The sequence below is a fragment of the Clarias gariepinus genome, chromosome 22 (assembly GCF_024256425.1).
Source record: "Clarias gariepinus isolate MV-2021 ecotype Netherlands chromosome 22, CGAR_prim_01v2, whole genome shotgun sequence".
NCBI classification, from domain to species: domain Eukaryota; kingdom Metazoa; phylum Chordata; class Actinopteri; order Siluriformes; family Clariidae; genus Clarias; species Clarias gariepinus.
This window is the reverse complement of record NC_071121.1, coordinates 25,991,809-26,004,568: the sequence shown is the minus strand read 5'-3', so window position 1 is coordinate 26,004,568 and position 12,760 is coordinate 25,991,809. Positions and strand designations below refer to the sequence as shown.

The 12,760-nt window shown below is 39.6% G+C and overlaps 1 protein-coding gene across 3 annotated transcripts in view; it reads right to left on the bottom strand.

Moving 5' to 3' along the window:
- The window catches only part of scube3 (signal peptide, CUB domain, EGF-like 3), a 90,503-nt gene that overhangs the window by 18,377 nt on the left and 59,366 nt on the right, over window positions 1-12,760 (bottom strand). For all 3 annotated transcript variants that reach the window (XM_053483155.1, XM_053483156.1, XM_053483157.1), the window contains 2 exons: window positions 8,385-8,501; window positions 6,717-6,839 (listed from right to left, as the gene is read on the bottom strand). In XM_053483155.1, coding sequence (XP_053339130.1) covers window positions 6,717-6,839; window positions 8,385-8,501 — 240 coding nt within the window. The remainder of the gene's footprint in view (window positions 1-6,716; window positions 6,840-8,384; window positions 8,502-12,760) is intronic.

Genomic DNA, 12,760 nt, shown 5'->3' with positions numbered 1-12,760 from the left:
TATTGTTCACTACCCTTAATTTATTTTGGAGGTGTGTGTAAATAGATGGCATTTTTGGGCAAAAATGTCATTTTTGGGCCAAAAAAATCATATATAATAGATACAGTACAATACATAGGTTCTATCATTCTGGGATAAGGCTGTTAATAAACGTGGAAGCTGAAAGAAAGAAATAAGTCTCATCTCATGTGAAAGACCCAGGTAAAATACTGTATTAGTTGCTTTGGAGCAATTATTATTAAATAGTACTTAAAGACTAGTCATTCGACAAACAGATGGACTTGCTTATACAAATTATAATTTGGGAAAGAAAATCTATGACCCTCAAACATGTGTGTAAACACTTCAGTTCCCTGCAGCATGATTCAGATTTTTACAAATTGCAACTTATTACCAAGGCCATGATTTCTGATGTATTGAAAGCTCAAATATGCGAACTATTGCGTAGTGTAAGCCAACAAACCCAAGCATGCATTTAGCTTTCAACAACCGACACCGTACAATTCGGGTAGCGGTGCTTACAAAACTTGAGTTGATTTTAGACAATTAAACAACATTATCCAGTTCACTTCTACCGCTGTGTCGTCTAGACCAAACCGGCTGTGTTATATAACACCCTTTTTCCATTTTTCCCAGCCCAGATCTCTCAAGCTTCATCAGAAATGTTTTACGAGCTGTTGGCAGATTCATTAAGTGAGCCTGGTCTTTGTTTCCCCCGCAGAGACCGGCATGGGTTCAGAAGGACAGAAGGGTACCACTGACAGTTTTCCACACCCAGTGGATCCAGCTGCTCGCTTTCTGACCCTCAAGGTACATCAATCATCCTCAAATACTCCTCCAAAATCCTGTAACCCAGCAGGCCAAATGCTCACTTGATTTCAATGCTTCCAAACCGCATTCCATTCCTTTCCAGTGAATTTGTTAATTGTGTGGGTCATGTCTGTGTAGCAATCGCATAACCCAAAAGAAGTTAAAAAAAATTGCATCATTATAAAGGGCTTCTTGTTTTGGGAAAGGGAGAGTGGAAAAAATGTGGGTACATGCGGGATAGGTGGCAGTAGACCTGTGTACGTGCTAGCTAGCACAGGGATGTTTGAGAAGATAGATAGGAGATTTGGCACCAAACTGAGTGGGTCCAGGGAATCCATCATCAACAAGAGCAAGAGACATGAAGGGTGAGTAAGAAAGATTCCCCTGAGAAAGAATTTCATCATCGTGCCTTAGCACCCAGCATGCTAACTGTGCTAGCCCCTAATCCTAATAACTGCTGATGTAAAACAATAGCCAAAAAAAAAAAAAAAGCTAACAACTAGTCTGTTTACGGGGCAGAGATATGGGCTCAATCAGACTCTGTTAAGAATATGAGGGCACAATCAGATAAGGGGCAAGTCTGAATAGCCTGCTAAGGACAGTGTGGGGGAGGTTTAGCAATGGCTAAGGAATGTGTCCAGATCTTCAGCAAGGTGGCGAAGGACAAGCCCCATCCTGATTGATTGAAGCTGAGGGTTGATGACAGCCAGGAAACCAGGGGGATGGTCAACACCAGATAAAGCAAAAATTCTGTTTACATGTTCCACCCAGAGCATTTAGCGAGCATTCAAAGCTCAAAAGCCGTCTCTGTTTAGGCTGAGGCATTCACCTTGCTCTTAAAGGATTAGCAAAGGTCAAGTGTGTAACACAGAGTTCAGGTAGCTTATCTAAATGAAAGAATGACCTTTCTAAAAGTACTTGACTGGAACACCTTTCTCCTCTCTTCCCGGTATAAATCCTGGCTTATTATGGGTTAAACATTCAAGCAAGGTAGTTAGCCACGTTAGTAAAACTCTTACTATATGAGTATATGGTTGTTAATTATAAGATTACCTCTGGCTTATGGAATGCACTTAAAATGATCCCTTAAGGGATCTTCGCATCAAGAAGGAGAAATATCTCTAATAGATTTCCCCCACAGGTCAAGCCAAATCTTTGCTAAGATTTATCATTAGCTGTGCAGAACCCAAGTCGTCCGACATGATGTGGAACCAGAGCAACTTTAGTGCACCTTGGCCTTGATATTCTAAAGCTGTAGTCAAAGACATGAGCTCTCACTGCTCTTCCAAGACGTATTCCCTCAGCTGGTATTATGATGATGGAGTCAAAGGGGATTTGGCAGGTGGGGGAACCATAAAACCCAGTGTAGTGGTTATACAGAGGGGGAATATACAGTACCACTCAAAGGTTTGGACACACATTTGTATTTCTACATTCTAGAACAGTAGTGATTATTTTTTAAATCTATGAAATATGGCATTAGGTAAGTAAGAACAACAACAACAACAACAGTCAGCTGTTCTGGAACGATTCTTGCAAGAACAGTCTTGTCAAGTGCATTTGCAAGACTCATGATGAAATGATGGAACTGGCTGTCATAAAGAACTTTCCAGGAAAGCAATACCACAACTTACATCTGCTGCAGAGAAGATGTTCATTTAAGAGTTACCGGCCTCAGAAATCACCAATTAACAAACAGCACCTCAGATTAGAGCCGTTATGAAGGCTTTACAGTAGCAGGCACACCTTAATATCAACTGTTCAAGGGAGATTATTGTATATTCTGTATGCCTTCATCATTGGTTGACAGTGTATAAAGAGATTAAAATCTTATTTGGAATAAGATGGTGTGTTCAAACTTTTGACAGAGAGTGTGTCTCACCTCAAAATAGCCTCACAGATTTCTAAAACTTTTGACAGTAATGTAACGGCAAGTATTACATTCTGATTTGTTGATCTCGATGGTATGAGCATGAAGGAATGCCAAGCTGCAATTAGATTGCAACATGATGCATTTTTTAACAGTTTGCTTAACATAAGTATGAACCAAAGATCAGAGATCGTAGGGCTTGAGATTCTTTGGTATGAACTGTCAAGCCGGTTATTTATTTATTCATCACCAATGCCAGAATGCCGTTCCGGACCGTTCTGGACCACTTTAACCCCTGGATGGAGGTGGTGGGCGATGATATATGGATATTTTGGAACAGGGTAAACTTGGGTGGTTCTGTTGTAGACTGTGAAGGTCATTTAGTGATACACTTAGTACAATTAGTGTAACTCTTATTACAACTTCAAGCAGCGTATTAAGATAAGTGTCTTGCCCTGTAAATGGGGGAACGGGCTATCCTGGGACAGACCATGACTATCTAGGTCGATATCCCAATACATATCTATATTGAGTTGCAGTAATGTTTCCATACAAAGTGACAAGTGAAGTCAATCCAAACCTGCAACTAGTTCTTTATGGGTTTCTCCAAAGACAAAGGAAGTAAAGAATCTTAAAGGGAGCTTTTATTAAATTAGCTGATACAAATAGAGGGAAACTTCTGACCTAAGCGATTTGTTTGACCTCTCACCTCAGGGTACACTTAAGAAGCATTGTTTGGAGAACAGGATAAAGATAAGAGTTTTCCTATGGCAGCCCACAGCTACCACTTCCCTATAATAACAAAACTTTGCATACCCACTACTCCTAAGACCCTTTGCCAAAAACATACACAATGCCAAGCCATACCATGGACGCCACACTGGTTAGTTGATGATGCTTGACATATGGTCTTCGAAACAAAGCTCCCATGTGAACGTGTTTCTTTGGGTTTGTCACTTACTTATTTATTACATTCTCAAAATCGGCCAGGGGTATGTTTTACGTGGGGGGTTACTTTGGAACAACAAGGGTTTTGCATAGAAGCATTTTTTTTTTTTTTTTTAGAGTTCTAGGAAACAACTCCCCGAAAGCGAGAACAAACCTGTACTTTTTCTAGTTGCTGGCGTGGAATGCTAGCAGCTTTTTTTACCTTTTAATATACATCTTTTATCTGTGCTTAAATGTGGTTATAGTGTAAGATGTGATGTACATTACTAGACTGTAACTGAAGGTTTTTACCCTGAAGTTTTAAAGGTACACCATAAGCGTCTTTCTGTGTAAAAGACATACTAAAGTTATAAAAGGAATACAATGGAGAACACCAACCAAAAGTAACTTACATGGCTTTAAGGTTCTGTGTATAAGCATTTAAAAATGACTCAAGCGAAAACTTTTTGAAACCTAGAATCTTTACGGATGTAAAGAACCCATGTGGAACCTTTTTTGCCCCATCGAAATCTTACCCTTGTTTCATTTGAAGAGAAACAGCAACTCTCAGATAAGTGTAATAAGGTAATATCCAGCAGCTTGGTTAAAGTGCTGACAATGTTCCCACACTCTCACCCGTGACCTAGTGGGGAGTGGGGAAAGAAAACAACCACAGGTCATGGAGCAAAAGCCTGGGTGGAGCACAGATGCTGGTTCTAAATGATAGGTCTGATATGGGGAAAAGGATGTCGGGGTTTTGTAGTCACTACTTCTGGAGATCATAAACGCACAGTCACAAATGACTGTAAATAAAGTTAGCCAACTTTCAATCTGAGACTGCAACTTTTGGTGAAGTGGATTTTCTTAAATCTGCCACAATGTCAACCAAGGTCTTGTCCAAAAAGACATGAAGGGAAAACAGGAAGTGTTTGTGGCTTCTTTTCTCTGCAGTTTGACAAGAATATTCCACGCAGCATTTAGATGGCTCGGTTTTAAAGACGCTTGTGGTTGGCGTGATTGGCAGCTTGGTTTTAGCTGAGCTACACTCTCGGTAGGAAGGCATCAACTCTAACACACAAGTCCTAAGCTGATGTCTTAAACGGAATCAAACTCAACAAAAAGGCACGCCACAAAATATGGGTAGCATTCAAGGGAAGGCAAAACGATGTAATTGAACAACAAAAGAAACAATGGTGAAAGAAAGCAGAACCAATACAGCTTGGAACTTCAAGCTTGAAATTAGCAGAGTTCTTGATTGTCTCAATATGCTTACTGACGACCACACGAAAGCACAAAACGAAAGACATGTCCTCGTTTTCAGTTCTCCCTTTTTTTTGCCCATCGTTTTCCCTCCTCCTTTAATTTCCATCCTCTCTTCTCAATCTGAAGGATTTCTATTTGCTTTTTGCTCTCCTGAGGCCTCCAGATGTGTGTGTGCTGGGGGAGGTGGAGAAGATTGCTCGCTCTAATTCCCAACACCTGCAGCTCAGCTAGGCTCAGCATGGCCCAGCGTGATCCTCTGTTTGCTCAGTGGCTAAGTTCCTGCTCTCCTACTGAGCATTTATTCCATCACTCTCATGGCACTGAGCCAGGGAAAGATTCTCACTTCTGAAGTACCTCATTTTGTATGAAGGAACGGGGTAATGGAGTGTGCTGGCTAAGGCATGACCTCTGGTTTAATTTACTGATGTGTTAGGTTCCAAGGTGGTTTCTTTGTATGGTCGCAAAAAAATGAGGACCCTAACCCTGTGTCACACTAGTTGCCTGTAGTTTGTCTCTGGCTGGTACTGTATATTCGAACGGCTTCAAAATTCCTACTTCACTCCTATATCTACAGTATATCTTTTAAAACTAACTAGTTAAAGACAAATTTTGATGAGTTTGGTGTGGAAGAATTGACTGACCCGAACATAGAACCTTGACCTCAACACCATCGAGCACCTTTGGGATGAACTGGAACAGAGATTGTGAGCCAGGCCATCTTGTCCAACATCAGCGCCTAACCTCATAAATGCTTTATAAAACAAATGTGTGTAAGCTGTTATAGCTACAAAAGGAACAACTCCATATTGAAGTATATGTATTTGGATACAAAGTCACTGCAGGTTTGGACAAATACTTTTGTCCGTTTAGTGTAGATCTATTAACCTACAGTACATACTGTACACACCATACATTGGCAAGGAATCATACAAGCCAGTCATTAATATTTTTCACCTTACTATAACAGTAAGGTGAAAAATTAGGAAGATTAAAAATAGTAGAATAAGGAAGATTAAAAATAGTTGCTAAAGTTGCAGCTCCTTGTTACAGAGGAAGGTTGTAACCTTCCTCTTGGTACACAGAAAATTTAACCTTCTCAGCAGGACTCTTTGGCTGTCCAAATGTTGTGGTGATGGTAATGTGGTAACATAACTGACAACTTTGTTTTTAGGTTGTTTTTTAAATTTAGAATAACTTGATGTACTGGAAATGATGTCAGAACAAAGTTGACACACCAGATACGTTGATGTGTGAAAATGGGATAATGTTTGTAATGAATGCCCCTAACATAGTGTTGCAAAGACAACTTCAGAAAAATCTTCATTCCATAATAATACACACATTAATACACAATATTTAACACACATGGCATATCTGATATGGAAGCACTGAGTGTTTACCACTGGACCACTAGGGGGCGTGCTACTAAAGCTTGTATATGTATGAACACAACAACAAGCACTACACCATGTGACAGTAATTATTTGCGAGCAAAGATGCACACTATGGTGATATTTCTGAAAGAAATGAAACAGACAGGTAACATTACAACACTGATATATGTGACATGAGATACACACCCTGTGTGTGGGAAGCTGTTGGGTCTGCCCTGATTTCCGATTTTGTTGTTTTGAGGTGGTATTTGCAACATTCTGTTTGGGTCGTTCATTTAGTGTTATTTCAACAAAGTCATTTTAACTTTAAAAAAAAACGTCGTCCAACAAAGGGATGTCGGGGTAAACTATATTACAACAACACTATGTTAGGGTTCCTGCTACTGTACATGTACATGAGAAGTAAATGTAAAACTACCAGAATCCCACAACTTAGTAAGTTCCTACTGTACCTTGACAGGTCCTTTCGTTAGTGAGCAGCTTGTAGCCCTTCCTGCAGCTACACTCGAAGCTTCCCACAGTGTTCCGGCAAATCTGATCACAGCTGCCGTTACTCATGCGGCACTCGTCGATATCTGGAACAGAGAAGGTTTAAAAGCTCTTTCATTAGAGCTGTGAGGTACAGGCAGACTAGTCATTTGTTTCAATCAGGTTTTTTTTTTTTTTAGGTTTTTCGATTCAATTCAGTAGCACCAAAGTTTATTGTCTGATTTGTCTTAAGGAGTATTAAAATTCTTTTGAAGTATTAAAAACTATTAGAAATATCTAATAGACACTGAACTGGTGTCTAAGTCGTGCTGTTGTTTGTTTAAAGATCATGTCACACAAAACCCCTTCCAATCTTTTGCTCTAAACTCCAGTTCAAGACAGATCAGACTGATCAAACTGCAATTTTCATTTAATCTTAATTCAATTCTCCAGTATGAAAAATTTGGAAAAAACATAAACAATAAATTAGAAGTTGTGTCCGAATTTTTGAATGATACTGTATACGGATTTTTACATTGTCTTTATAAATACAAGACATAATGGCTATGTGCTACCTAGCTATATTTCTACATTGTCCATGTCTCCCGGTTGCTTAGCAACCAAGACTTGTGCTGAAATTTCTGGTGAATAATGGTAAGACTTCAAGCAAGTTAATAGGCCTCTCAGATGCAGTAAAACATTCGAACGCTGCAACCTTTTTAACGAAGGCTGTACGTCCATAAGTTACGATTCCGGGCCGAGATGACTCGGAGCCTCGTCATTCTTGGTCAATCCTGTGAACATCCAGCAACACCCAATAATTCTATGGGAAATCGACAGATAATTTGTCAGCAAGTTGCGTAAGAAACGCATCTGCCTGTGGGAACTGTACATACTTTACAGGAACTCAACTGGGAGTTATTGTCACTTCCCCCGTACAGTCCTGACCTCGCTCCAAGCAAGTCCATTTCCACATGTTTGGGAAAGTCATTAAAGGAGTTCCTGGAAAGCCACCGTTTCCAATGTGAAAACAGGCAGTCCGATCATGAGAAAACCTTCGATCTTGATGGTGTCCACGCGTTAGTTAAACACTGGGATAAGTGCGTTAGTGTAGCATAGGATTATATAGAGAAATAAAGGGAGTTTTTACTGTCATCCGTTATTCTGTACAATCAAAAGTCCTGCTTTGACCTGAACGCCCCCTCGTACACATATTCTTAGATTTGTATCTACCACATGACCACCCGTGCCAGGGTTCTGGAACATTTCGGAACAGGACAGACATTTTAATACCAGCAGGCGCCTGAGAGTTTGTGGTTCATCTGGAATAAGCCTTCTCGCAAGAAAGAGATCGATATATCATCTGCCTTTTCTGATTGGCTTTGACTCTGCAAAGATGGCTCTGGTTAAGAGTGAATCATCTCTCTAAATGAGGCGTCCATCTCCAAAAGGGATTGTCATGGTCTCGACCGAAATAAGTCCCTTTCCCCTCCCTCGGCCGTGAAGCGAAGCTCCTGTTTTGTTCTGCCAGGGCTGCAAGCGATTTGTTTCCTTTTGTTCCTCATTAAAAAAATAATGATATGTGACTGTGTTGCGTGCATGTGTGTGTGTGTGTGTGTGTGTGTTTGTGTCAGTGTGTGTGTATATATTACCTTTGCAGGTCTTGCGGTCAGGCTGGAGAGTAAATCCGACCGGACAGCTGCAGCGCACTCCTGTTAGAGCATCGTGACACGTGCTGTCACATCCTCCATTATTCACTGCACAAGTCTCTGAAGAGACACACACACACACACACACACACACACACACACACATGTAAAGCGGTTCGATTCATCACAAAGGACTCAAAGCTTGGTAGTAGTAACATTCCATCATTAGGTTCAGCAGGGAAAAATCCACCACAAAATGCATCAAATGTATTAATAGTGACATGTTTGAGACATATGCAAGAAAAATCCAGTGCAAAAAAAATGAAGCAGTGGAGACGCTGGTACAAAGTCCGAACTCAAAGTCCCAGAATGCAATGCAGCCATAGAGAATTACAGCAGAGAGTAGTCGAGTTAGCGAGCTAAATAATGGTGTTGGTGCAGTTATTAGTGTGAAAGATGAAACTCAGGAAGCTGATTTGTTTTAAAGAGCCGGAAAGAATAGGTGGAAGAGATGGGCAGGGTTGTATCCCACTGACAGCCCTAACACCAGGAGGTCAAAAACCGGAAACCAAAGCGAAAATAAACCATGATGAAAGAGTTAAGCTAAAACAAACCCGTTTTTTTTTTTTTTATCCAAAATATGTTATTTTACATGTTAATAATAAAGCTTGACATGCAAGTCATTTAGGTTTATTATTATTATTTTTTTGTTTGTTTGTTTTAGTGAACACAATGTCATGATGTCAAATCCCAAAAGAGTTTCTGTTAGGATCAAGAGCAAGACCTTAAAGCCTGCTTTTTATATTTTTGTCTCAATTGTTAATCACATGGCTGAAAGTCATCCATAAATCTGTTTAAATCCACTCACTTTTTAGAAATAATGGAAACGCCATGTCTATGGATCAGTCAGGCTAATTTTATCCCCTTGAAGTGGGATTACTTGTCATTTACCTGCAGTACCTGCAGTACTATTTATTTTAAACAACTCATAATGGAGAGACTTGAACTGAACAAGTGGATGATGCGAGTCGAAAACCTTCTCGGTTTCTTTAGAAGACCAACAATTTAATTTTAAATATTTAACCATCAGTCACCGTTCAGACTATTAATAAAAATGGCACTTATAGGAAAACTTAGAAGGAAACTTATATTTTTCGGTCTCAGAATTAAGATGGAATTTTGCCTGCAATTTGCCCCGACATACAAAGCGTGTTCGGCAAACAAGTGAGCGAAATGAGCTAAAGAGAACGCTGGCTAAGTCGCGCGGACATCCAGGAGCCATTCAAAACTTGTTTTGGTTCTATGTGGGTTTGTTTTCCACTTTGTTTAAGATTCAGTAAAAACACAGCACCATGGGTTCCAAAAATGTTATCAAGGACGGCAGCGAGAAGAAAAGGGAGCCGCTTTCAGTTTGGTTTTTAAAGCAGCCGACGCCAAAAGGAACGATAAAGTTCCTTATAACAGTTTATATATACAGTTTATATATGTATATCTCATTAACAGGTCTTTTCTAAATGTTTTGATTGTTTTTAAACGCAAAAATATGATTGTAGTGTTGGAAATTGGTAATATTGGTAATATTTTTAGGCGGTTGGCGCGAATTATCTGCATTTACATTATTTCCTATGGAAAAATACGCAATAAGATTTTTCACCCGTCTCCGGAACGGATTCAATTGGTACACCTGAGGTACCGCTGTACTTAAACAATGCACTGATGAAGCAGGTTTTCGATCGGACAGTTTTGGCATGATTCCACACGTCATGTTCAGTACACTTCAGGCAAAACACTCTACAGTATAAATTACTGACTATACATACTGTACCTGTGATAAATTGCTTTTTTAATAAATTATCTTTTTTGAGATGAGATAGAAACGGCAACTTTTTTTTGCCCGAGAAGTGTATATCCAACAAACAAGAAAAACTGAGATAGCATTTTTTGTTTTTTCATTTTAAGCTGCAAAATCATTAGAAATAAAACCTTTGGAACTGGACCAGAGAGCAAGTAAAGCGATGAATCTTTAGAGTTTCCAAAAGATCCTGTGTCTAAAATGACCAGTTCAGTTTTCAAATAGGTAAAGATATTTTATCTTATTCTTCAACTCATTAAACTGCAGCCATCTAAAGACATGACAAACTCTCTGAGTCAGAGAGAGAGAGAGAGAGAGAGAGAGAGAGATGTTCGCAAGCTGTAGCAGAATAAAGAAAGCGCTCTCGGTGGGAGTCGTGATTTAAAAACGCTTAGCAAAGCCAGCACCTTCATCAAACTGTAATGCACAAAATATTTACAGTACATCTGATTACTTTTTTGGCGTAGGCTGGTGCGGAACTTTTTTCAAACCCGTCTCCCGATTGCGTAACCACATATACAAGTGAGAAAACTCCAAACGACGCTTGACGCATTCTGTAGGGCTTTAGTTCAGAGGAACGTTACGAACATTCCAGGAAAAACTACTTAGATAGACTAAGTTTAAACAAATATTAGATATCATGTTTATCCTTGTTATAAACCAGGAAGGAGACCTCTGTCTGTTTATATTCAGTCATTTATTTACTTCCTTTATTGCTGCTCCATTAACTTCTGCCCTCATTCTTTTGGTCTTTAATGTAATTGGTGAAACTCTGCCACTTGGGTGCTTTTAACATAGATTATTGATTCTGAGGCATTTCAGGATTGATGGTAAGTTGTCCAATAACCCTTATGCTTGCTTCACTCTGTCACACGCAATGTTTCCAGTATGTTCGCAAAAAGACCTGGGTGAACTCAGTAAGATCGTGTAGAATTATTATTTCCCATGACGTGGGGCTGGCATGTTTTTTTTTAACATGTTCCAAAAAAGCCATTCGTACCATACTAATGGCGCTCATACTGAAGGTTATCAGGTTAAGATCAGGGCTGTAGGGAGGATCCTTAAACACCTTAAAACGATGTTTTTTGCAGAGTGTCGAGGGCAGAAGTGTGCATCGTCACGCGGGATCATGACGCTCTTAGATATCAGTCCTCTACATTTTATCCAAAGATTAGTCTTCAGCTCTTCAATAAACGTCTATTCCATGCTACACGATAACGTTCCACTTCTTTTGGCCCTTGAAAATCCCAAAAAACTTTGATGAGCATTGATGAATTTTACAGCCGACTTTTGACCTTTTTCTCGGTCAGTGATTGAGGTTTATTTATGAGTTTCTGCTCCATAATCAGCCGGTTACTCTCAGGCTCGTAGTGATGAATCCGTGTCTCGTCACCAGTAATAATTCTCTTTAAGAAACTTTTACTCTCCCTAGAGCATCACTCCTAATTCTGTTTGCAGGTATCCAAACACCGTGAGTTGTTTCAGCACTGGGTACTACCTCTGACCACAAAAAAGAACGGATCACTGCACACCGCAAATCACTAGTAGGCCGTGCACAACAGTGACCGGAGAGACAGTAGTCTTAAATGGAATGCGCTGATAAGAATGAAGCCAATGCGGATCATTTTCGACTTATCCTCGTATATTTGCGAGGAAGTAACACTGGAAGGTACAGATTAACAAAATAATAACTACATGAGCTGGATTAAATAAAAAGGAATCCCCTAGTTGAGGTCAAATAATACTGGAAGGATGTAGTTTAGGTTGATGAACAAAGCCAGAACGCACACCCCATCCTACAATCCTGATGGCTAGGTGTTCTAGGGACATAAACCATATTTACTTTCCTATATTTATTTTACTGTACTGTATTTACCTAACAATCATTTGATTCTTTTTATGTGTTTAGAAAAAAATATACAGTATAACCTTTTTATGTGTCATAAAAATGGCAAATAAGTGAGAAGTTGCTACGTATAACGGCTGACGGAGAGATAAATAAATAAAGTTTAAAAAAATTTTTAAAAAATAACATGGTCTGGTTCATGTCGGCTACAGGTTTTTTTTTCTTTTTTATTTACAGGATAAATGTTTTGGTTCCTGTGATAAATTTCCGCAGTAAAAACCTGGGTAATTATTGTTTGAAACTAAAACGTGGCCAAGTCCAATTGCCTAGCATAATGCAACAAATATGTAAAGAAATAAAAAGAGTGCAATGGTTCATAGAATCATCTCGTTTGTTTCATCCTTGCTATGCCAAAATCCATATAAAAGCTTTGCCTCTTAGTGTTTGTCTAAATTACCATTACGATTGGAAAAGTGTTTGAACGAATCTCTCCGCTGAGCCCGGCTCCGCTTCAGGAATTTGCTAAGAGTTGCTGAAAGTTGGCACTAACGCTTAATGAATCTTCCAAAACAAGTCCAGAACATGCATCCCGAGGTAAAGCTATTTGGTAAATATGACAAGCCCTTGGCACGAGGCTTAACAAGGCGCGACCCGATCCGGCAGCCTGCGCTAAGCCTGCTG